The sequence below is a fragment of the Hesperophylax consimilis genome, chromosome 27 (genome assembly GCF_061612785.1).
Source record: "Hesperophylax consimilis isolate HC1 chromosome 27, BYU_Hcon_1.0, whole genome shotgun sequence".
NCBI classification, from domain to species: Eukaryota; Metazoa; Arthropoda; class Insecta; order Trichoptera; family Limnephilidae; genus Hesperophylax; species Hesperophylax consimilis.
The window spans coordinates 2,211,673-2,239,182 of NC_142862.1; the positions used below are offsets into that span (position 1 = coordinate 2,211,673).

At 33.7% G+C, this 27,510-nt stretch overlaps 1 protein-coding gene across 1 annotated transcript in view; it reads right to left on the reverse strand.

Moving 5' to 3' along the window:
• Hdc (histidine decarboxylase) overlaps nt 1-23,793 on the reverse strand; it is a 30,143-nt gene extending 6,350 nt beyond the window's left edge. The window contains exons 1-12 of the mRNA XM_089648253.1: nt 23,766-23,793; nt 16,338-16,510; nt 14,757-14,870; nt 13,815-13,937; nt 13,088-13,256; nt 11,543-11,652; nt 6,585-6,724; nt 5,193-5,282; nt 4,530-4,600; nt 3,702-3,721; nt 2,456-2,554; nt 816-894 (exon numbers count right to left, since the gene is read on the reverse strand). Of these exons, the coding sequence (XP_089504379.1) occupies nt 816-894; nt 2,456-2,554; nt 3,702-3,721; nt 4,530-4,600; nt 5,193-5,282; nt 6,585-6,724; nt 11,543-11,652; nt 13,088-13,256; nt 13,815-13,937; nt 14,757-14,870; nt 16,338-16,510; nt 23,766-23,793 (1,216 nt within the window). The remainder of the gene's footprint in view (nt 1-815; nt 895-2,455; nt 2,555-3,701; nt 3,722-4,529; nt 4,601-5,192; nt 5,283-6,584; nt 6,725-11,542; nt 11,653-13,087; nt 13,257-13,814; nt 13,938-14,756; nt 14,871-16,337; nt 16,511-23,765) is intronic.
• Nucleotides 23,794-27,510: the final 3,717 nt, after the last annotated feature.

The window sequence follows — 27,510 nt, forward strand, 5'->3', positions numbered from 1 at the left end:
GTCTAGATTGCATTTATTTCGGGTTGAATCTTGCGATCATACACAAAGATAGCAGCCGAATTCAAATGAAAACAATGTTGGTAATTCTTATTCGAAGTTTGATACAGTTTAATATGACGTAAGGAGATAGGGTCCCATTAGTTCAGTGGGTAGAGCAGTGCCCCGGCAAAGCGAGGATCCTGTGTTCAAGTCCTAGATGTGACCGTATCTTTTTACGATTTTTCTGTTTCAAATTTTCGTTTGGGAATCGCTAATATTGTCTTCAATAATTAAATAAATAAAAAGAACGAAAAATAATGCATAAAATACAATAAACTTTTTATTATCACACTAACTTTAAAAAATTGTTAAAATTTAAATAGTGTAATAAACAATGAAAATTTTAATAAATTACTGCTGGATAATTAAGCAATATTAAGCCTAAATTATGATTCGTTATTAATATGAACAATTTTTTCAAATTTAAAAATAATCATTGCCTAGCCTATGTACTATCTCCATAACAGAATTGAACAAAAAGTTATTGTTATGAAATAACATATTCCATCTAGTATGTTTTGGAGGTATTTGCAGTGACAAACATATATAAACCTTGAATTAACAATTTTATACAATAAAAGGAGATTACATATTTTTTTTCTTTTTTCGATTTGTGAGCCAAGGGAGTTCAAATAAGGACACCAAATGCATGCATTACATTCTACCTTACTTCGAACCAGAGATGTGTATAGTAATTTTATGGTTAAGTTATTAAAGTCTTTGATAATAATGTATATAATTTTATAAATAATATATCAATTTATGATTAATCTCACCCAAATGTCGCGCAGCTGGTATTTCAAACCTAGGATCCGCCAGTACCAAAGCTTCAAACTTCTGAGCCAGTCGCACGCCCTGTAAATACGATTAGATATTTTATATGTTTACCTACGTTATACAATATAATATTGAGTCACATAAAAACAACTGCGGAGTTATTATTATTTGTTTATTAACGCCCTTTTTAGGGACTTTTATTGATATCGATAAATTATACAGCATTTATTATTCATAACTAAACTGACTCAGTAACAACCTCAGTATTTGTTAAATGACTATACTGACTCGGTATAATTTTATTTATTTCCCTCCATAAGTATTCTAGGAAATGAGAAATACATATGGTAGTTAGTCCCAGAATGTCTGCACTGATTTAAATCCCGACTTCCAGCATTAGTATACGAACACAAAGAACGCGTGTTTCGGCTTTCAGATTAGCCGGCGAGTAAGCGGCCGACTGGCGCAGGCGCGCCGATAAGAATGTTTGTATCTAAACTTGTGAGAACGCACATAGTGAAGGCAGGTTCAGACTTGTGTCCGCGCGCTGGCGCGCCGTGAAGCTTTACCGGAATGAATTCTTAATTCCTACTCGCCGGTGCGGCCGGTTAGTGAAGCTTGTTTTGGAAGCTAGTGTCAAAACATAAATAAACAAGTCCTGTCAAAATGAGCGACTTACTAATTGCTGCTGTTTTTAACAAATCGCCGATCTGGGATAAAAGAAGTTTACATAGCAACAGAAATGTTGTCGACAAGGATGTTGTCAGTAAGGATATGAATGAAAACGGTACGAACAAAAGTACGAACTAAGAAAATTTCATAATAACCTCAAATGTCACGAGTGAAATAAGGTATATTTAAAAAATCTTTCATTAATAAATAAAATTCATAAATTCACCATGACTTTTTCTACTACTATTAATTGGATGAGTACCAATTGTTTTATTTCTAAATTTCAGGAAAGAATTCTACAAAAATAAAAAATCTTTTTCCGACGAGCTTGAAATTTTGTTAAAACTGACAGCTGCTATCAGGCTACCGCGCAAATGGCGCGGATTTAACCGGCGTTCTATGTGTCCACAACTCGGCGCCTATCTTCTCCGGCGGACTCAAGCACTGAGTGCTGGTAATCTGAAAGCCGGAACACGCGTTCTTTGTGTTCGTACACTTACGCAGTGGAATCCGAAAGCTTATTGCAAGTAATTCTGGACTATCAAATGCATACTTTAGAATTTTATATAGAAATACTAAGTCAGTGAAATTTTCTGTCCGAGAATTTAAGCATCTTCATTTCATTTAAAATAACGCTGTTGTTCAACAAAATTGCTGGAACACTTATTTTAAAACATAGAAAATAAATAAATTTATTTTGCATTCTTTCAATAGCGTGTACATGAATATTAAAAAGTGGGTTCCCGTGAGATACTAAAAACAAAATATAACAGTTTAATACACTAAATATTGTTCAAATTTCTTGTTAACTTAAGTAATTGCATATTATGATATGAAAATAACGATTTCAATTGAAATTGATTAATTTTATGACGAAAATTTTAAATGTGGATAATTACTGTTCCCTGTGGTATTCCACATCTTTTCAAGTATCGTTGGTTTTTAAAAAAAATATTTTAATACCTACCTCTCTAATATGTTTCTGAAGTCCCTTAACTCCGTAGTTCCTTAACACAAACCACAGTTTTAAGGCCCTGAACCTTCTGCTAAGTGGGATCTGCCAATGCTGGAATACATTAATTAAAAGCAATCATTAAAATAATTTTATTTTAACACGGATATTGAATATGTTGATAGTTTGGTATTCGTACAATAAAATAAATTCATAATCTGTTATAGCATAAGGGTAACTGAAATGTTTTATTGAACGATTTGAAGCTTAATATGGTATTTTCGCAAACTAAAAATAAAACCGCTAAAAATGTGTGGAAAATTTTCAAATTTTTATTTTTCTGATTCTGATAATCGTACTTAAAATGTGTAATTTTAATATTTACATTCATAATTGTTGATTTAAAAAAACAATCTAAAACCTCGCATTCCAATTGGCTACTACATCATTAATACATAGTAAAAGCTTTTGGCTGGTAAGATGGCTGTCACTATGGAACTATGATTCATGATATCCATGCTCTAACGGCTGTTGTTCCCAATCCTACTGATCAACTGTTGAGCCAAAATCAACACAGCTTAAAGACAAACTACGCTCTTTCCAACGAAAAGGACGACTGAGCGATCAACTAATTTAAAGAAGCCAAACTAGCGGATTAAACTTGCCTCAGTAAATGACTAGCTATAAAAAAACGTCAACAGAGTGAAAAATATTGACGATGCCAAGACACGGTGCATTAAAGTCAAGGTAACACATTATTTTTAACATATCACATAAGTTTTTTTTTTAAATATAAAATATTGGTTTAATATTACAGTATTTAAAAAATATATCCTTTAATAATAAATACAATCAATAAAATCTTCAATGTTAATTTAACATTCTAAATTTTAACTTTGATTTCATTTTATTGTCTGTGAAAGAGGGCCGGTCCATTTAAGATAATCAAAGGTAAAGATTTTTGGAAACCGGTGATTTGAACTTTACTGAGCAAATGACTTGGCTGATCGAGGCCTGAGATTGAACGTTCAAAAAGTTGGGAACAACGGCCGAAAGGCTGTCACCAACATTGCCTGGCGTGATGTCAACGCCGCCGAATTCACAAAAAAAACGAACATGTCATGTTGACGGTATATCGAAAATCGTTATTTTAAATGTATTTTGCAAATAAATCATTAGTTAGTTTAGAGAGCAGTGGCGTATAGTCTACAAAGGCTGAAAAGCTCTACGTACTTCAAGAAAATGAAAAAAAAATTCTTACCATGTAATCAATAGCATGACCTGTAAAAAACATTTATTGATTACAAGTTATTGATTAACAATTTAATTATTTATGATTTTCCTTTGTTAATTAAACCGTATATTTTAACCGTACTTAAATTGTATTATAAGTAATGCAAAATCATGGGTTTTTGGTTTGAAAATTTGACCATTATTTACATCTTGGTCATTGCTTCGAGTATTTTTACAAGCCCAGAAAAAATAAAGAATCAGTCCTGTAAAATCATTATTACGAACCCCATTTCATTATGGTTTTACTGTTCAATGTGGCAGATTAAGTTTATTAAATTATGATCTTGATTTGTGTCCAAATTTTACAAAGTATAATACATTTTGGCGGTGTTTCTTCTGCCACTGAGAAAAATGAGTATTGCCGAATTATTGAAATCTTGTTAAAATGGCGATAATAGGCCATTTAAATCCATAAGTGCTTTCATACCAAATCGGAACACGTGTTAATACATCTGCGTTTATCCTGTTATTATAAAATGACGAAATGCGAGAGTATATTTATTTTTATGAACACGAGTTCCGACATCACAATATGTAAACGCATTCGTGTTTTAGTGATAATTTATTAGTAAATCTGTTAATTCATTTGTTAAAGGCCTGCAGTCCCGTTTTTAATAGGAAAATACAAATAATTTGAAGAGATTTTTAATAAATTAACAAGGAAGCTTCTCCATGTGCATAACCATAGCCATAAACAGGCAGTCAGTGTTAATAGGAATTTTAACATTGTCCATGTGTGGAAGGAATGCGTGATAAATAAAAAAATAAATAAGGTATATAATTATATATAACGTACCAGTATTTTCGTGCTGCAGATAAATTGGATTAACGTTGAAAGTGCTGTGGAGTGATTTACTATTTTTAACCCTGAAATAATAAACATAATTTTTTATTCATCATTAACTGAATTACAGAAAAAAATACGGAGAAAACGTACAGGAGACTGGACTTGCAACTAAATCAGGCAATCAGATGCTTATTTAGATGTTACGTTCCAAGAAGGTCTCCATTTCAACATGCAAATGACTAGAACATTATAATATTAGTGTATTTTCATTAATCTTTTGAGCAAATGATTTTTGGGGCTCTTTTAGGAAGATTTATTTCGTTGGAAAAAAATTCTTCGAACGTGGATATGTAATTTTTACTGGCTTAAAAAATATATTTAAAATAAGTTTTATGATATTTTGAAATGACTATTTCAAACAATAGAGTTAGCTTCGGTTGGATCATTGGTTTCGTAATATGACTCTGGTCGGCCTTGGGAAGACGGCTGTGACGTCACTCTCTTCAATTTTACTAAGATTTTCCGGGTCTCCGAAACAGTTTGCGTTGGCGGCTAGGAAACTGCGTATGCGGAACCTACGTCATAATATCACCAACCAAATACAAATCATTTGATAATTTATGGTTTTAGAAAGCTTTAGTTTTTGTTGTGATGACATTACGATATTCTTACCAAAGAGCGGTGCAGTCAAAATGCACCATCAGCCACTTGGAAGGGTTGAATGCGATGGAGTCCGCCAGTTCTATACCTTTGATCCAATGCCTGTTTCAAAATTCACAAAAGTTAATCTTGCATTAAATATTTTTGGTACAGACATTATTTTTTAAAAAGGTTTTTCCTTGTACCTGTCAAATATTACCGTATTTGGCACACAACATCAATAGCGGTTGTGTCATATGTGGCACCAACTAAGTCCTCATAAAACTCGTATCTTATTTTCTATTATGGTTAGACATGTACTATATGATATAAACAGTTTTAGAAAGAGATAATAATAATAATAGAGGTAGAGTAACGTTGTGTCATATGTGGCATCAACTGAGTCCTTATAAAACTCGTTCTACCTATCTTAACGTATTTTATTTTTTGCTATGGTTAAACATGTACAATATGATATAAATAATTTTAGAAAGATATAGTAATACTACGATGAATATGAGATAATAAAAATAGAGATGTTAATAATACGTTAACATTTTTAAAATTGAATTCTAAGCGGAAATATTTACACACTGCAAAAGGATTATATTAGGACATGGATAATTATGTACCTATTTAACATACCACAAATAAACAAATGAGTCTCAAATACCGATTATTGAAAAAAACTGTCCTAAAATTCCTGCTTCCGACTCTTTAATCAAAAACAAAAGATCAAATTAAAAAAAATACCTATACCTATTACAAATTCGAATCACAATATGATTTTCCGTTTGTGCTACGAGTTTCCGGATACCGTGTACATGTACCAAGCAAATATTTTTAAGTATATCTGGGTACTTAGATAAACGTGCACAATTTACATTGTCAAATACATATATAGTTTGAAATATGTCCCCATAAATTGAAATATTTAAGAGTTCTCTAGTAATTTAGTTTTTTTAGACTATTTGTGTATATTTAATGATAGAGTTTTCATAAACATTACAAACGAAAGTAAACACAAAACATGATAAAATAACATAAGAATACCAACACAAATATTATCGCATTGTATTACGTTGTAACTCCGGCTTTGTCTAACAAACTCTTTGTAAAAACTATGGGGACAACAACACTTTATTTGTCATGGAAAACAACAAGCTCTTGGCTTATTTAGCAGGCGATAGGAATTATTCTGGGTCTCGACCTTGAGGTTGCAATAGTATTATCATGGTCGCAGTCCCTGCATTATCGACAGCTATGTGCCATCTCTGAGTAACTTTTTAAACTACTATCTAGTGCCACCTATGAGTAACCTCTAGGATATCACATATTATTTTGTCACTGTCTTAGTATTTACTGATGAACTTGTTTAAATGGCTTCAAGGTTATAGCCAGAGATATGCTTAAATGAATACACACCGGAATTCTGGACACACGAAGGCACTCCCGGCATAGGCCGCGTCAATATGCAGCCAGAGGCCCTCCGCCTCGCAGATAGGCCCTATCTCCTGCAGGTTGTCGAAGGAGCAGGCCCCGGTTGTGCCCAGTGAGGCACAGAGCTAAACATAAAGATAAATATACAGTCATAGTACAGTCATACTAGGCTTGGTCAAACGTAGGCCCAATGAGAGGTAAGATCTAATCAGCCGTTGACTCTAATGTGTTGGCGGCAGAGGCGGATTTGCAGTCTTGGCCGCCCTAGGCCCCAGACCATGTAGCCGCCCCTTTCTCAGTACCCATCATATTGACCAGGAGTATCCAAACTTTTCAGTAAGTTCCTAGGGTCAAAACCGTTTTAATTTTCCTGCCATTATCATTCATGGTTCATGGGGTGAGATTTATCCAGGTCTTGGCGGCGGATACGTCTGCCCACCTGCTGTGTGGCGGGCCGGATCGAGAGAGACTGGGTGAGGGAGGCCTTTTGACCTTGTGGCGAGGGCGGCTGCGGGGCGTGGGGGCGCGCTGTGTGCTGTGTGTGAACACGCTCTTGCATATCGCTATTTCGTACGTAGAATATTTAGGTACTTAGGAAGTAATTTCTTGTTATCATCTGTGACTTTTTTGTCACGATTGGCCGCCCCTAATATCTGGCCGCCCTAGGCCCGGGCCTACACAGGCCTAAGGGCAAATCCGCCTCTGGTTGGCGGTCAAACCAGCTGTCAATCTTTGTTTATTCTTATGAAGTGACGACAGTTTTTTTTTACAAAAGCTTAATATTTAGTAATTATAATGTCTCAATATTGTATCTGAATTGAAAAAACTCGTTAATGCGCGAATTCTGCGAGTCAATAATGACATATTATGGCGTGCGATCACTCAAGACGTTTGGCAAAATCGGCATAAAATGCCTAAAATCACTCGAGTGAGCTCCTGGAGAACATCTGGACATAGGTTTCCAAGTGATGAACAGTAAAGATAAAAGGTAGATTATTGACATCGTGGTTATAAACGTAGATTACGGACATTGTGGGTATAAAAGTAAATTATGGACATCGTTGCTATAAAAGTAGATTATGGACATCGTGGCTATAAAGTAGGTTACGGACATCGTAGCTATAAAACAAACAAATATAAAACGACAAATATTTCGCGTATTTGCAATAAACGTTTTGTTCCATTAGACGGTCAGAATATGCTCTAACTTTCTTGTACTGAAAAAATCGTCAGATAATTGTTATTTCTGTTCGATGTAAGTCTAACAAACGTGGAGGGCGTCATTGCATTAATTCCACTGACCAATAACTCGTTAGTATATCGACGAATCTACGTTGGTTATTACCACCATCTACCAACATATAATTATCAATACCGTTTCGACTACCAAGTGCCTAGTGTGGTAGTCGAAAAACTCGTAAAAACTTAAATGAATAAAGAAAAACCAAAAAATTATCTATTATGCTATTAATGTCATTAATAGAAGAGTAGATACGAAAAACTAAACTGATGACGTTAGTTTATCGATATAGCCAGCACTGCTCAATATATCTTTTTTTTCAAAATTGCGAAAAAAAAAATTGTCTACTTATAATCTAGACAACTTTATCTTGGGTTCGGACGGTCTTGATAGTTGACAAATCATCGATAATGTTGATAAAAAATTCAACCGTTTAAACTGACTGAGAATGTTGTCTTTGTCCACTTTTCTTCCACGGCGGGCGAAATAATTCTATCAAACCTTCCAGACTATATTCGAACAAGTATTAAACAAGCTCAACAAACTTCTTAATATAAAAATGAAAAGTTGTCAGAATAAAATTAGCTAATATACTAAAGAAAAAACATAAACCTCTAAAAGCCAGCAATAAAACAGACCCTCCTTCCTGAGAGGTTCCAACTCTAACCGACAGAGGCCCGCGCCCTATTACCGCTGGCAGCTCGTTCCTTAATCCTCGCCTATACAACACAGTCAATAGTAAATAGCACAGGGGATACTGCGCTAATAGGTCCCTGAGGGAAGTTGACTTATTAGACGCTTATTATTATTCCCGGCATCGAAATAAACAAGTACTTTGTATCTTGCTTCTTGATTTCTTAGGGGAGATGTGGGTAAGACGTTTTGTAGAGTATTCACTGTAAAAAATAATTATACTATAATAAATTCAATAAATTGACTATCCCACTTAATTCGTATATCTTTTGAGTTATAAATAAACTATTTGGTAATTAAAAAAAACATAAAGGTACTTACCCTTAAAAATTTTTTTTCTTTCCGAAATTACTGCTTCTAAAATTTATTTAGTAATTTGTTTTTTGTAGCAATTTATCATTTTATACTACTCACATATAATGATTTTTCTAATATCATCAGCTCCAGGGCCGGCCCTTGGAGCAGTCCGCTCCGGGCGCCGAATTTCCAAGGCGCTGATAATACCGAACAGTCCTAACACATCGCCCCTGAGAATAATTTTTCATGAAAACGGCGCTACACAATAATAAAAATCATCCGAATATTATTGATTACAGTGATCACCTACCTAGACGTCTATTGGTTTTGACAAGGGGCGCCCAAATTTTACTTGCGCCAGGCGCACTGTTTGGCTCAAGGCCGGCCCCGATCAGCTCTACATTATAAACACATTTTATGATACATGGGTAGGTACTTATACGACTGTAATTTTATTTTAATCTTATTTCTGTTTATTATTTTCTGTTAAAATTTCTTATTTTGTTACTTTAAATAGAACTTTCTGTTTATCAAATATGAATGGTCTAAAACGGTAACTTCCTAATTGGACAGTCCAAGTTCTATCAATTCAATCAATTAAGAAATCTAAAAAGTAATCATTTTATCATATTTAGTTGTTTTGTGATCGTTGTGGTATAACTTGCATTTTGCTTATGACGACAGAATAATTTTAGCACTATTAATAACATTGAATAATGAAAGCAAAAACATAGAAAAGTACTTATCACATTTTACCGCGAAAAAAGCATTAGCAATTTTTAACATAACATAATAACACTATGTTATCATGGATCTACAAAGCCTTGGACGGAACAATTTGAAGCCGCGGGTGAAGTGGAATGCATGATAAAATGCCAAAAGCTACGTAAATTTTTTAATGACGTATTCCATTCCCTGTCTCATCAAATACACCAAAAAATTATAAGCTGTAAATACAAAAATAAAATAATAATCGTTCATTATGCACCACTTTGCACACAAGTCAGTTGAAAAGTTAGTCATACAAGATGGCTGCCAGACAATTTCCCTTCACCCTTGATTTGGCTTCAATGTCATTCATACAAAATCCACGATTGCTCTGTCCAGGGCTCTTTGGGTCCATGAAAGAATAGTCTCTGCCCCAAAGATATTAATTTGAATGTCTATGGTCTGCTCTGATGACTGATACTGTCAAGGTGTTCGATGCTGATGCTTTTGCTCAAGAAGAATGAGAGAAGGCAAACAATGGTAGAAAATTGTTATTTGCCTCATTTTTGGTCAGCTGGTTAAAGTTACTTTTGTGATGATGAGTTGAAAACTTTTTGTAGAAATTTGCATTTGTACGTTTTAGGTAGGAATCTAAGGTTCGAGACTAGTTTTTGAGACCACTTTTTTACCTAACAATTATTGAAAGTTATGAATTTTTTTTATTTTTTAGAGACAAATGGGTATTTTCAATATTTGCGTTAGCGTGGATATTCCAGAAACAAAATGTTGTAAAGATTTTATAACGCCGAAGCCAGCCGTTCCTTAGCATCGTTTTCATATCTCTTTTGAAAACCCTCAGATTTTAAATTTTAGGTCATCAATATTGGAAATGTCATCAATATTGAAAATGTCATCAATATTGAAAATGTCATCAATATTGAAAATGTCATCAATATTGAAAAGGTCATCAATATTGAAAATGTCATCAATATTGAAAAGATCATCAATATTAAAAAGGTCATCGATATTGAACAGGTGATCAATATTGAAAGAATCTAAAGGGTTTTAGAGACAAATCAAAAAATAACCAGTTAGTAGTCGAGTGGTCCAAAACTTCGGTTTTTCACCCAGGCATTGTGGGCTCAATCATGGGTTCAATCTCTTTTTTTCCTCCATGGGTCTAAGCTATAGTAGGTAAGTCCTCCATCACTGCACAAACAATGATTTGACAATGATAGCAGCAGTAGGAATTCAAATAGTATCAGAATATGTATAACGTGTTAATGCTTATATTCTCTTTTAAAATTCAAAAATAAAAAAATACACATATTCATTTACCCCGGTCTCCTCTCCTCAACGACAAAAGCCTTGCAATCAATGGGAAACTAATCAAGCGCTCGCTGCTACCATCTGTGGTCGAGATGAAAAAGCTTTTAAATCTGATTGTCAAATTAATTATTTTACTCATTATCTCAAAACCAGAATAGAAAAATATTATATTGAATGTTTCGTACAAATAAGATATGAAAAACAGGACCTCTTTCTTTGCAAGCATATTACAAAGATAACCGTAATTCAAAATAAAAAATCACTTAAAAAAAAATCTAAAACTCCTCAGGCTAATTTGATATTTTTTCGATTTCCCCCATCTAAATAAAAATCAGAAATTTTTATCAAATACACTATCTAGGTAACAAACCAATTGTTTAGAATTTGTAATAATTCAAAAAGATAGCTGACAAAAATATGAGAAAAAATTGTTGCAAGATGATATTGTTAATTCTAAATTAGAAATATGAGATCGACATAGGTCCCATGGTCGGGAGGTCAAAGAGGTTGTCCCAGTAAGAGAGAGATCCTAAGTTAGTTATCTCTTTATTTTTCTGTGTCTTGTTCTGTTTGTTGTTTCGTTAAGATTTATTAATATTATCTTCTTCTATAATGATGAATTATACTAGTCTTCAGTGGTTTATTTTATAGGCATAATATTTGAAAAATCACTCACCCAAAAAGGTATTAATCCTTTGGCCCTGTCCTTTTGTAAAGCCTCCTTGACCTTTTCTCCTCGGAGGCTCAAGTTCTCGTCAGCCTCTATGTATCGCATCCTTACAAGTCCTATTGAAACAAACACATTATATTGTAAAAAAAACATCGGTAAATTTGAATTTGAACTTACAAACAATTCAACTCTTGACACCAGTTGATCCTAAAATTGAGAACAAGGCTTTAAATTATAGGAATAAATGATAAAGGGGAATCAAACGGTTTCGAGGTTGGAAAAACGATACAACATCCGTGACGCCTTTCGTTCAAAGTCGCTGCAATCTGCATGGCTTTTGTGTAGTGGGAATAATTGAAAAACTGTCTGCTAAATACTCTAATTCAAATTCTCTCGCACTCTATGCACGACGCACGTCTCGAAACGTCTTGGTAGTTTTTGGATTCTGTAGTTTGCAGATAAGTGGATGTGGTCAATAGCCATTTTATTGAAAATCATTAACGAACTTTTATACAATTATTTCTAATATATTTCACCAACAAAGGTAGATAAAATATGATGTAAAACCAGCTAGTGCGAAATTCTGCACTAACAATTTTTTTTTAACTTGTTTACAGGTGATAAAAGGTAGAAAGTAATAATTGTTGAATGGAATACTAGAAAATAAGCTGACCTAGCTCAGTGGTTTAAAGCAGCTGACCAGCAATCAAAAGGCTGCGTGTTCAATTCCCATCGGCGGCATTTATTTTTACTCGGGAGATATTTTCAATTTGTAAGGGTATTAATGTTTAATAATTTGTTATCCTTTGAACATTTATAAAACCCTGGCCTGGTCAATTGTACGTTAAATTATCGCGTACCCAATAAATCCAAGACCAGACTCCATGCTCTTTTTAATGTGTTTGCTTCTCGCACTAATCTAATATACAAATCTTGTTCACAGAGATAACATCGTGTGGGAAATTAATCTTGCTCTGTCGATATATTTAATTTAAGCATTGCTTTCTTTATAACAAATGGAACAAAATGAATCAACTTGCAACAAATCCAAAGTAAAGAGAAAAATAGTAGATTATTAGTTTATTATTACTTAGTATTCTTTTTATTTTTTTAATATCCTTATATGTAAAGGCCAGATCGGTGTCTAAATAAAAAATTGAAAATAAAATAGGACTCTTTCGTACGGTGGAGGAGAGAGTTGATGGAGATAAAAGTGTGATACAGCAATATTCAGCCAGTCGACGGGAGTCACTGCATTCAGCACAGATATGTTTTATTCAATTTGTACAGCATTTTTTTATAACATTACAGATCGGGGTCTAGATCGTTATAAGTGTACCGTTTATATAATGTATTTTCAGTGAAAAAAACCTTGTAAGAGCGTTGTAGGAAATTAAAAAAACATGTCGATAATTTGATCAAAAATAATAAGGAAGTGCGTGGCTCTCCCTACGAATCTGATTTTTCTCCGAGAACTGATTTGATTTGGGGTAATCTGCCAACCGAACTCTTAAATAATATAAAATCGAAAATCAAAATTGTTGGGTATACCAATCAGTCCAGCCTTCTCCACCGAGGAGTGGGCCTGGTCAGAGCAGTACGCTACCAGTCTAGCGTTCACCTCAGCATCTTCAAGCTCAGGGTTCGACTCCTGGATTCTCTTTATCGCCCGGGTCCTGCCTGCCAAGAGGCACACCAGAGTGGACTCGCTGGCTGTTGTCTGTGGAAATTATTAAAATTAACGAAATAGGAACATTTATTTTTCGGAATAACTTTATTGAGTAAAACCTCAAATTGTAATATTTAATCATTGAAGACAATATTAACGAAATCGCTAATATTGTCTTCAATAATTAATGAAATAGGAACAGTTCAAAACAGAATTTTGTAAGATTTTTTTAACTAGGCTGCTTCGTACTTAAAAATGAATTCATTTAGTATGCGAAGGTATCACACAGATGCGTTATTTACATATAAATTTCAAAATAAAATGCCTTGAACAGACTATGTAATAATTACAATAACATGATCTGAAAACTGGACGTTATCAATTGCGAGGTTAATGCAAATAAAAAGTCCATAAAAGGGTATTTTTTTTCTGCCATGTTAACCAAACCTGGAAGCCAGGAGAGTGAGAAATGAACTACATAATGTGTTTCTGAAAACTAATAATACAATAGTGACACTGTATTCTTGACAACTCTAGCAAAGGAATTTGCCAAGTTTAGTGGTCGTAAGATTTGAAGATGTCGGGAATTAGGTTGAGAATGAAGTTTACCTGTATAACTCCCCCACCAGTGCTCTCTCCGCTGAGCTGCAAGAACTCATCAGGGAGACCAATCATTTTGCCCAGCCAGTTCATTACCACGGTCTCCAGCTCAGTACAGGCCGGAGAAGATGCCTAAAGGGAACAAAGTCTAATTATGTTATTTGCTAGATTTGATCCCGATCGCGTAATTTGCCTTCCGACTATTACGCGTGTTAGTTAGTTAAACACGTCCGCTACGCCAACAGTTACACTAAGTTGCACCAAGGAGGAATATCGAGCAGTGATCCCTTTTCTCTGGTTTCAGGGTATGAAAGTGAAGTGAGTGCTATAGGGAGTGAAACTCATCACAGACTTTTATCATCATACGGGGATATAGGTTTTTTGTGGATCGAGAAGTTTAAAAGTGGTCGGGTGAGTGTGATGCACGAAGAAGGAGCAGACAACCATCAACCTCCACCACGGACAGCAAGATTCAGCTCGAGAAACAGTTTTTGCGAATAGAAGAATTACCATCGGTGAGGTAGGGTCTTCTTTGGACATCAGTGATGGCGAATAGATTTTGAGGTACTGGGTACTGAAACATCCTCAGCTCAGATCTTGGACTCTTCGACTTTCTTCATATTTGAGTTGCCTAAGGATGCTTTACAACCAACCAAAAAAAAACTTTTTGGAAAGAATACCCAAGCATGTAGACCACTAGACCAAATGCATTGACAAGGGGGGTGACTATATAGAACAAGTATGTACATATACTTGTTCTATATAGTATAAATACCTTGTAAAACGAATAGTGTGGATAATTTTGGACTATGGACTAAACAAATCTCGTCCAGCTATAAACATGTAAAGATGTAAGGATTCAAAGCACAGCAAATATTTCGAAAAAAGAGCATAATGATTGATTTCTATAATTATTAGTTGTATTTGATTTCTTCTGGTATTTGAACTTACCCAAGTAAAGCCAAGACAGTTGATAGCGTCGGCTAACATATCCCCCAGTAAAGATGGATATGAGTTGAGGGCAGGAAAGTAAGCGTGCATATGAGGACTCTGCCAATGGGTTACCTAGAACAACGTAACCGTATTCAAAACTTATTCACTGTAATAAACATTAATTTCTTAATTTTGTAAGAATAAAACCAATTTTAATTTGTAATACAAAGATACATTAATACGAGGTTGAACCAAAAAAGTTTGTTATACTAATTATGGATAGAAATTGGTGGTTTATTTTGCCTTAAAACTAATAAGGATGTAAAGGGAACAGGAATATCGGATTAGGATAGGAGTTGCTCTCGATACGTTTTGTGCTCATGCGTTAATTTGTGATCATACGCATTACTTTGGTTCGATATTTCCGAAGGATATTACCTGTAAGGTTATTTACTGTTAAGAATGTCGATATTATGAAATTGTGTTGTATACTGCTCACATATATCAACTGTGAATTGGAGACTTTTTTGTAGTGTCAAATCAAGACATTTAAAAATGTATTCTCCATCTCGTTATTTATCTTTCATCCCCTTTATCACTAACATCTTCAGGATATATGACTAGCCTCTTTAAAATGTCTTCAGTTTTTCTGATTGTTGACGGTTTTATCTAATTATTCAATCCGAAGATGGTAGTTCTCGTTAGTCAAAATCTAGAACAACAGTCCATCTTACAGATTTAATTTATTTATTATTTGTTTTTCTTGCTCTAGCAATCCCGATGAGTTACAAAACTCATTGTAGGACGGAAGGAACTTACAATACATATGTGGGACTGAAAAGGTACAATTTTACATTGGTGTTATGATGTCAAAATTATAAGGTTCAAATACAAAACAGTACAAAAATAGAAAAAGGGAGGTTAAGTAAAACAAACAGGGATATACACATAAGCCCAAATCCAAGGTAGGAAAAAGGCAATAGATTATGCTCGATCACAAAAACAGTGGGCAGAAAAGGAGAGAAATATAAACAAGACAAAACTCAAAACGACAAGAACATCTTCGGATCTACCGGATCTGCCCTAATGATAGACACTGCAACGCTGTCCGAAACGTCGGCTAAAGAAGGAGTTAGCGCAACACGGCATAACACCCCAAAAACAAACAACAAAAAAGAATTACGTATTTTCGTTTTTACATGTACTTAATTTTTTTCTTTTAATCATTACTTTTATTTTTCTTTTAATTTTTTCAAATGCCGGCTGTTTTTATACATATCTGGAAGAGAGTTATAGAGTGTGTAGGCAATATAGTTAACAGATTTTATCTCATATTTTGTGTGTATTAGAGGAATGCGGATTTTATTGTTATTCCGAGTATTGTGGTTGTAGATGTCTTGATTGTAAAGTAGCTTGATATTAGTGTGGGTTGATTGTTGGATAATTTGTAGGATGGTAATCGTGATTTTATGTTTGGGAAGGACTGCGATTGGAATGATCCGATGATATTAAAATAAGCCAATCAAAGCTACGGTGTTCAGGTAATTGGATATATAGAGATGAATCCGAATGATATTTGAATCAAAAAACATTTGTTACCCCAGGCATAATGACCCTATCCACGTCGGCCATGATCTGGTCCCAGGGTTCTCCGTCCAGAGGAGCTGACTCTGGAAGCATGGCATGAAGGAAGCCAGGCCTGACGTCTGGAAACACTCTCCTGGAAGCCACGGTGTCCAGGTAGTCGGCGATATAGTCCACCATCTCCTTGCCTAAACAGTAAACAGGTATCTATTTAAAACAATGTAAGCAGAAACACATTATTCTTTCCACTCTCGCTATTCCTTCTTGGTGCAAACTCTGGCGGAGCTGACTTGTTTACATAGCCGGAAGACAAATGACGCGAACGGAATCAAATTTCGCGCACGTGATCGCAATCGTACTAACTCTAAGGATGGGTTGTTTCACAGAATTTTGAACAATTCATCAAAGTTCATGGTTGATTTTCAAGTTATGTGAAGGTTTCCTTCAACTTCTGTTATTATTTCAGTTTTGTGAAAGAACTGGCCAGTAATGATTTATTAACACAATACGAATAGAACCTTCACGTAACTTGAAATTTGATAAATTGTTCAAATTCTGTGAAACAACCCGTCCTAAGTGTTATAGCTTATTTATTTAACAAATTTATATAAGCAATAAGTATTAGCCTGAAAAACAAATATAAATTGAAAAAAATCTTCCGATAAAAAATAAATGCCGCCGACGGGAATTGAACCCGCACCTTCTGATTGCCGGTCAGGAGCACGGAACCACTTGGGCTTATTTTTAACCGCTAATGTTTGTAGTAAAGGCGTTTTTTTTCAATTAATATTTGTGTTTTAGGCTAATAATTATATCCAACTTAATTTTAACTAACACTTAACGTTTTAATATTCTCCTAACGAAGGAAGGGTGCTTCTGAAACCGGTAGAGTGTAATTAAAATTAAAGTGGTCTTAAACAAATTTATATATTTTTATTGTACTCGTAAATTACCTAAGATATCTTTCCATGTATTGACTTATAATGTATGTATATTTCTTTATTGTGATATGTTTGTATATTTACTGTGTGACGTATACACTACTGTATAGATCTCTGTTTTAATGTGTTAGTGTGTGTATATGTATGCGCATTAAACAGTTAATATTATTGACATGATGCTCCTTTTAAATTTGGGCAGTGAAGCCGAAAAATATCGATGTTCGAGTTTAGACAAATATTATTAAATGTAAGAAGATCACAGCTGATTGGCGAATTAGATGCTGCATTTGTTTTGCATTGAGCGTGTGGAATAGCGCCTAAGTACAAAATAACCAATAAAATATTATCAATATATATTACACAAGTAAGTGTACAATGTGTATGCCGCTAAAAGTCAGAAACGAGTCCCGGAACTATCTAAAGAGTTATGAGGTGTGGTAGCTCTCTATTCCCCATCCATATAAACTTCTAGAACATTCAAGAGCATTCCACAATATGCCGGAACATCCCGGAACATTCTGGAATGTTTGGAAATAGTCTGGAACGTTCGGGACCATCTTAATATATAAAAATTCTGCCTGATTATGTTTGAGCTCCCAAAACTCGAAAAGTACTCGCCACACATCGATGAAAATTAAAAAGTTTGTTGTTATTAGTGCCAGGGGTATTTAGAGATATTTAAATGACATAAAAAATTGGGGGTGCCCGAGGAATACTTAATGCAATATATCTGCACTGCAATGAGATACGGAGTTGAATAAAAGCCGATGTAATGTAGTTTTTTAACAGTAATATTATGGAATACAGTAGTGAATGGCAGAGTAGAGGAAGTCCAAAGCTTCTCTTCAGAGAAGCGCCCGAGAAAGACATTAACAATAGCGAAGCATTGCTGGAGATCATTGATCATCATTCATTGCTAAAAAAATAATACATTTCGAAAATCTTTGTGTAAAGCCCGGGCATCACCGGAGGCTCCAGCTAGTAATAGATATAACCAAACTGGGTTTCCACTTATTATTCGCAAAAATAGTAATTGTTACTTTTCTTTCGCAGAGAAGTGACCGTACGATTGTTACATTGTCACAATCGAAGTTAAGTTTCTTTTTTCTAAGGAACCTTAGACTTCCCATCGACAATCGATCAGTTGTTAAAATAAAGGAGTCCAGATAAGGATGTATCTCGTACAAAGGAATCCCATTTGGTGGGGTAAATAAGAAGGAAGTTGTTACGTTTTAAATTGACTACGTGGGATGGAACAAGTCATTAGAATGGACCAAATGGGGAAGATTTGAAAATCATTAAAAATACGAAAAAAAATTAAAGGCGTATTATTTCTTAGCGTGGGGCTTATGAATTTAGAAGAATTCTCCAGAATTTAATTTATTTTATAGCGCAGACCAGGGCCAAATCACGGGATATTATAATTGAATGATTTGCGAAGCTGAAGCTGAACAAGCTTTCTCAATTTTAACGACAATCAGAAATTTAATTTTCGAATGAACACCATTAGAAAACATGAAACATTACGATATCTTTCACAAATTTTAACAAATGAAATGCACATTTCAAAAAATATAATATAATTATTAATTAAAATGATCACCTTATCGCATCTCTGAACTGTTACCACAATCTGTTCCAATTTATGAAAAACAGAATCTCAACCGATTTCAATTGACTAAGCGTAGTTTTAACTCGACCGTTTTGAATTTTAACTGTCTGAAATTTTGTTTGTTTGTTCCGTTTCCATTTGAAGTTGGTGACTGTTTCAATGGTTCAGTATGAATTATTTTTTTAAATGTAAATCGTCATTTATTTGGACTTTTTTATTGCCTGCCTCAAGACAATTTTAAAAGTATAAATGTCATTAAGATAGTGACGTTTCTTTTAGCAATTTGTACTTATTTTAAATTTATACAAATATATAGTATTATAATTTAGTAGATACAAAAATTAGTATTTAGAAATCTCTTAAAATAGATAATCCAGTTTAAAACGGGATTGCAGGCCATTTCCTGATAAACTTTTAATCCTAATATATTGGAACACTTGCTCAAGTGAATTTGCTTTGATAATATATAATGACGAAATGCAAAAGTATTACATTGTAATAATACACGGAGAAAACTTACTGATATAAAATATTGTTAATTTATTAAATTTCTTGTCAAATTATTCTCTTTCCTGTTAAAAATGGGACTGCAGACCGATAACGAATGGATTGAAAGAGTTCCCAACAAAGTATCAGTGAAAAGTGAATGTTTTATGAAAACGGCGGTACACGTGCTCATACAAATACTGATTGACATTGACATACTGATATTGTCACATTCCGTCATGATATCTTTAGGAAAATTACACGTGTTCTCGATATATTCTGACTAACATTTTATCAGGAAGTTGGCAGGCTGCCACTTTTTTTAACATGATAATTTTTCTCCGTGTATATTCGTCATTTACTAAAAGTTTATCAGGAAACTTATTAATTCATTCATTAATTCAAGACCTGCAATCCCTTTTTTAACCAGATTACGAATAATTTTAAGGAGCTTGTTATAGAATGAGCTAAATTTCCCAACTGTCAAAACATCTTCACTCTTTCATCGCTAGCTGGCGGTAATTGTTAATTCACAAACTTATTTATTTAGCAATAGGTACTCACTTTTCCTAGTAAAGAAGTACCTACTTATAAATCTTGTGATTTCAGAAAAAAATTTACGCATACCTAATTTCTACCGATTTATACCAAGTTTCTCGTTAACTCTTTAAGTTTTTAAGTTCCAAAACAAATATATGTTTTTAAAGATAATATCTATACATGTGTTATGCCGAAACGTTAATTATATGAAATTCCCTCGATAGAAAAACATTGAAAAGTAAGCTCCGAAAATTATTTAAAACACGTTTTATTCTGTTATTTAATTTTTAATACGCATGAAAAAATTCACAGCGTATCTTAAAATGCAACTAAAGCATTAAAAGAGAGTTTTGTGTTCTATTTCAAACGAGTCGTGTTTTATATTAATTATTATCGTTTTTTAATACTAGCGCGCTCCCTCTAACATTCGTATTTACATGGGCCTTAAGAGGAAGCTACAAGCCAAAAATGTGTATATTCTTGGTATACCTTATATTGTAGGTAATAGGCATTAAAATTGCTTGACAAACGGAGTCTAGAAACGTTCGATATCAAGCACAAAACGTTATTTTATTTATTTTGTAAATAATTTTATAAGAAAGCAAAAAGGTTGATCAAGTGAAACTGTCACAGACAATTTTAGCTATAATATTGTATTTTGTATTTTTTATGGAGTAATTTATTTTTTTATTTGTATTCTACTCAAGAGAAACGATAGGAAAACCTTAAATTTATCTAAAGCATATTTTTTGGTATTTACAATGTAAACCAATTCGTTATAAAGATTAATCAAAATAGTAATTTAGCATTAAGCTTCGCTTTAAGTAAAAATTAATTGCACATGTAGGAAGTTAGTTTGTTTAAAAAAAAGTTTATTCGTTAAGGTGTTGTCATAGTAATTTAATGTTTATATGATGTTCCGATGAAAAAAATAAAATATTTATTCCGAGTAAACGGGTTTAAAAAAATTTATACACGATTTCATTGTTCCCGTCTGGCAAATGCGCTAACAGTTAGTTATTGCTCCATTTATTTCTCGCCGGGTTTATTTTCCATAGGTGCTGTTTTACAGTTTATATATTGGTAAGGGGCGCTCAACTCGGGGGCGGACACGTAATTGATATTGTTATTAAGTTTTTGCTTCATTGTTATTCTTTACAATAATTTATCAGTATAAGCATGTTAATGCGGTGAATTCAGCGTAAAAATCTTAATCGCGATATCAAGACTGCTAATTCCTACAGTATTTTTATACCTGCTTATTAAATTACTGTAAAAAATGTGTACTGTGGCCTTGTTAACTATGGCATTAAAAGTTGGAGGGGATCTTATAAATACAACCTAAATTCAGTAAAAAAATTTAAATGCTCAAAAAAAAATCTGCCTTCTCGAGGAAATCACATTTTAAACTGTTTCCAGTATCAAATGAAATATTTGAGCTAGTTTCTGTTTATAGATTTAAAAATGTGTACAGAATAAAAAATCCATGAAAATCGGGAATACTACAAACTTATGAGAAATGGAAAGTATTTTTAAAACAATCTAATTTTCCCTAATTTTAAACTAAACATGATATTTTTTCTGGTCGCAGGCATTTTTTTCGGTTCCCGATAACATATATGTATAAACAAAACTAAAATACCCATCTCTCTATTGCTAGTGGGATAGGTATTTTAAAGTCCCTCCTCTTCTTCTTTTTTAAACTTCTTTCAGGCACATTTGTTATTATTATTGTAACGGGAAGCATCTGAGAAAGATTCACATGGACAATTTTTATTTGGTTGTAGTTTAGTTTAGATATTATTATCCAGTTAACGTAGTTTTAAGGGTTTTCCATAGATGACGGTACTTGAACCATTTGACAGAGATAGCATGTCGGTTGTACCCGAATGGTACAGCCGATGCTAGTCAAACACTAGGTAAGGAGCTCACTTCTAGTAGCATCCCTCATTAGAATAACTCAAATCCTCTGATTGAACGAACGTATGTCCTGCTAGAAATTCATTGTAATTATCTTACAAAAATAAAATATTCTTTGAAGAACCAAAGCATTTATTGAATACTTCTGATAACAAGTTTATTTCATACTAAAAAGATAACCAAAGAGTACACCAGTACATTACAGTTTTTTTTAGAAAAGTTGACTATCCCTGAGTGTGCAGACAATGATATGAGATTTGGAATTCATTCGTTCACAGATCGTTTCAGCTTCGCAGTGTCACAGAATCAATGAACATAAACACGCGGGATTTGTCCCTAATACGCTTTAACCTTATATTCTGGGAACCGAGAAAAGGGAGAATTCTACAAATATATATGTTTGCACACAACTGTAAGCAAGTTTATTTTTATTCCGTGATCTTTTATACATTTGAATGTGTTGCTAGGTACTCTTGGAAACTGCCATTTTCTAGCAGGTTTAGCAACCTGAACCATTTTATATTTAATTATTGAGGACAATATTAGCGATTCCTAAACGAAAATTGGATAGATGTCGCACGTTAAAATAAAAATAAGATATATTCATCTAAGACACAGTATAGATTGCATTTAGTTCGAGTTGAATCTGGCGATCATACATAAAGATAGCTGACGGTAAAAATGAACGGTGAGAAAAATGAAGATAATATTGGTAGTTCTTATTCAAAGTATGATACAGTTAAATATGACCGAAGGAGATAGAGTCCCATTAGCTCGCTCATTAGAGCGGTGCCCCGGCAAGGCAAAGGTCCTGGGTTCGAGTCCTAGATGTGACAGAATGTTTTTCTGATTTTTCTGTTTCAAATTTTCGTTTAAGAATCGCAAATATTGTCTTCAATAATTTAATATTACAATTTGAGGTTTTACTCAAAAGTTATTTAATTTTTTTTATTTATTTTTTATTCTGTGATCTTTTATACATTTAAATGTGTGGCTAGGTACCCTTGAAAACTACCGATTTCCAGAAAGTTTAGCAACCTGATCAATTTTATATTTATTCCGTGATCTTTTATACATGTAAATGTGTGGCTAGGTACCCTTGGAAACTGCCGATTTCCAGCAAGTTTAGCAACCTGAGCAAGTTTATATTTATCCGTGATCTTTACTGTCGATTTCCAGCAAGTTTAGCAACCTGAGCAAGTTTATATTTATCCGTGATCTTTACTGTCGATTTCCAGCAAGTTTAGCAACCTGAGCAAGTTTATATTTATTCGTGATCTTTACTGTCGATTTCCAGCAAGTTTAGCAACCTGAGCAATTTTATATTTTTTCCGTGATCTTTTATACATTTAAATGTGTGGCTAGGTACCCTTGGAAACTGCCGATTTCCGGCAAGTTTAGCAACCTGAGCAATTTTATATGTATTCCGTGATCTTTTATACATTTAAATGTATTGCTAGGTACACTTGAAAACTGCCGATTTAGATAATATATAAATGTGTTATAAAAATTACAGTCGAATCGCTTTTTATCGTTCCATACAAAAATTATAAATAAAAAAAAACTAGAAAGTTTCATAAATTTTTCTCAAATTGCGGTCGGAATCTTTGGTTTCACAGAAGGAGTGCACATTTGAATTCTTCTGTGAAACTTCTAGATTTGAATATAAAGCTTGGTTTTTTTTCTTTCTAACACCGTTTAGATTATATTTCTCACCATGACAGTAAAGGAGACACAACTATTTCCATGAGACCATATGAGCTGTTCCTAAAAGCAAACAAATTGACTATACGGGTGCTGTTTGTTCGCAGAACCGAATAAATTTGCCTAAGGGGTTGTAACGTAAGGTTTTCATATGGTCAATGCCAGCCGAAATTATGCTCAGACAATGTTCCTCTTCAATGTTCAAGTCATGTAAATGAAAAAAATATAAGATATATTTACCTCGTTGTCGATACTCTTTGGAATCCATAGTTTCTTTTATGTACGCCGGTTATCCTCTGAACGCTTGGAATCTGAAATATATTTTTTGGTTAGTATCTTTATAATATTATCAATATGAATCATTAACATAAATTAAATTGAGGTGATTTTGCACAAAAAACGCCGCTATACAAATCATCTAAATATTTTTGGGGATCAATGTAGAGGCAAAAATAAAAGGCGTGTCGTGAAGGTCACAGTGTTTATTGGTGAGTCAGTTGCCGTGACGAGAAGATGATGTAGGACAAAAGTTGAAATACTCCGGACGCTGCGGTGATGTGCTGGTCAGGCGCGGGTCAGTGAGTCGACGCCGGGCGCTGGTGACCGGGACTCGATGAAGGTCAGGCACTGGCGAAGAACGTAGGTCTTCAGGCACTCCAGTGCTGACGAGACGGCCGAAGGTGCGGCGGACCTTGTAGGCGGTTGAACGGGAACGGTGTGACCAGTGAGGATGCTGCGTGTCCTCGTGGTGGTCATGGTAGCGTGGAAGAAGCGCTGGTCAGAGACACTGGAACCAGGGCGCTTGTAATCCGAGTAGCGCTTGCCAGGAACGGCGATCTGGACAAGGCGCTAAGATGATGTCCCGATAGAGTCCATGATGGTACGGGCGAAGCCGGGTACGTTGTCCTTCGCGCTAGTAAGAAGAGCGCGGGTGATCACTCGTTGATTTAACTGACGGCTGATAGATGACTGACTGACTGACTCGCTGCGTCGGGCTTATTTATACTACACGGCCGACGGTAGCAGTAGGTAGGTGGATGGCAACTAAATCCTAGGCACTCGCACAGACTGTATGTTTCAGGAACCTTCGACAACGCGGCAATTATGCATAGGCGGCAGACTCGTTCCTTCTGGCGAGTTCTCGTAATGTGTAAGACGGCCCGTGACGTATTGTCACCTGGTAGACAAGTAGGTACTTGCAGTACGTAGGTTGCTTTGTTTACGATGTGATTTGGACTGCAGGTACATAATTCGGGAGTAGGTACTAAGTAGGTCGAGCGGTTTATTATTAATTATTCAATGGATTATTCTCGACGCCACATATTATTATAAACAGTTTTGAATATAGAATAGCAAAAAAGATACAAAAGGAAAAAAAATATTATTAATTTATTAATTATTAATATTAAAGAAGAAAATAATACTAATAAATCTGAACTAAACATGAAACAGAAAAAGACACAGAAAAATAATCAGATAACGGTCTCAACCCGTAACCAAAACCAAGTTCTCTTTCAATTATTTTACAAGCAAAAAAAAAAAAAAAAAATGTAACAAGCAGTAATTGTTGAATGAAACACTAGTATATATTGAATTATTTCGCGGGTAAGAGATAAGCCGCAATAGCTCAGTGGTCAGAGCTGTCGACCGGAAATCGAAGGGATTTTATCAGGAGATTTTTCAATGTGGATGAGTGTTTCAGGCGAATAATTATTGCTTGTAAAATAATTGTTACCCTTTGTGCTATGCATAAAAAATCTTGTCTTAAAAACATTAGTTTACCAACAAAAATAATAATTAAGTTCTCTTTCGTTATTTACAGGACAACGTCTTTAACCCTCGACCATTGGGACCCAAATATTATCTGTCATTTCAGTCTATCTCGTATTTATTATAACTTTGTAAATCATTCAAAGAGATGGCTGTCAAAAATATGGGAAAAATTAATAATATGCCAGATAATATTTTAATAATACCTAAATGATTATTTGGCGATGATGCCAAACTGTAGAAACTATAAATAACCAAAATGATTATTTGGCGATGATGCCAAACTGTAGAAACTATAAATAACCTAAATGATTATTTGGCGATGATGCCAAACTGTAGAAACCATAAATAACCTAAATGATTATTTGACGATGATGCCAAACTGTAAAAACCATAAATAACCTAAATGATTTTTTGACGATGATGCCAAACTGTAGAAACCATAAATACCCTAAAATTTTACGTAAATTTGAAATGAGTTCCTACTTACTCATTTTTACAAATACGTTAAATTGGCATGTAAGCGATTTTAGTCGCGGTGCGCTAGTTATCTGAGTTGCATTTTATTATGGAATAGCTTCAATTTTACCTCTTTCAATTTAACGAAACCTTCTAAAATGTCAGGAGATACTACGATGTAAGTTAAAACAATCAATAAAACTAAAAAGACAACCACAAATCATCTCAAAAACTCAGATCACCAATCACCATACCCAATATAAAACTGTATAGTCACCTTTCTCTCTCATTATCAAAGTATGCGTTGGAACTTATACACACACAGTAAAGCTTTTAAATCATTTTAAAGAACGATATATTCAGGATCAGTGTTTTTGATATAAATGAATATATTTTTAAATGTAAATATTTTTTACTCATATTCCTATCTATTGTCAGAATAACCGTTTTAATAATTGCCATGACAAAAAAAATGTAAAAAATATTACCTATTATTATTATATGAAATACACTTTGCATACGTATGAAGCCATTTGTATATTTATTGGGATTTTACAATACTATTTCATACCATGGGCGTGTTGATTTTTTAAGTCTAGCATCTAATGAACACTGTATAAAGTATATTGAAGCACCTTTAATATAGGTTCCTACGTAAGCGATGACAAATTTTGAGGTATATATATTTTTGTTTGTATTTTCAACGCCAGAAACCAATATTTGAACACGAAAAAACGATAAAGAACAAATTGATATCTTACCTATGTTCCATAGACTGGGGTCAGTTTTATTATCAGATAAGTACAACACTTCATCGCTGATCCATGGATTTTGAAAATCTTTACTTTTTTATTGAAATTGTATTATTATTATTTTTTATAAAAAATACTGATTTCAAAGTACCTGTATGGATTTAGTTAATTAAAAATTACACTTCAAGTTAACTTCAACAGAAAAAATTGTTTTTAATAAAGAAAGATTTTTTTTCAATATATATTAACACCTTCTTACAAAATTCAACGCAAAACGTATGAAATTTTTATTTCATGTTTATTATTTCATCTTTCATTTAAAAAAGTGTATTTTTTTTCAACGTGTAATTTTTCCATCTATTTTTCCATTTTTCTATTTTTCCAAATTTTACTATATGTAGGTAATTTCCACCTGTATAATGTAATCTATATGGCAGCTAAAAACTTAATTATGTTGCACAGTTAATTAAAATCTTAAATTATTATTAAACTTAACAATCTGGTAACACAGAAATTAAGAATTAATAGATCATTTATTTAAATAATTCACAATTTACTTTCTTAGGCACAGTTTTCGAATAGACAGACGATAGCACGGAAAGAAAACTTACATGATACTGAACTTCTGTTTCAAAGTAATCTTATAATTCGCATTAAAAAGAATTATATGAACAGGATGGTAGTTTTTAAAAACGACTCGCATTGTTTAATGTATTTCTCAAAATCATATAAACATGATGGTAGTTTATAGACACGATTTGCATTGTTAAATCTATTTCTCAAATTCATATGAACATGATGGTATTTTTTAAACACGACTTACATTGTTAAATGTATTTCTCAGAATTATATGAACATGATGGTAGTTTATAGACACGATTTGCATTGTTAAATCTATTTCTCAAATTCATATGAAGATGATGGTAGATTTTAAACACGATTTGCATTGTTAAATGTATTTCTCAGAATTATGTGAACAGGATGGTAGTTTTTAAACACGACTT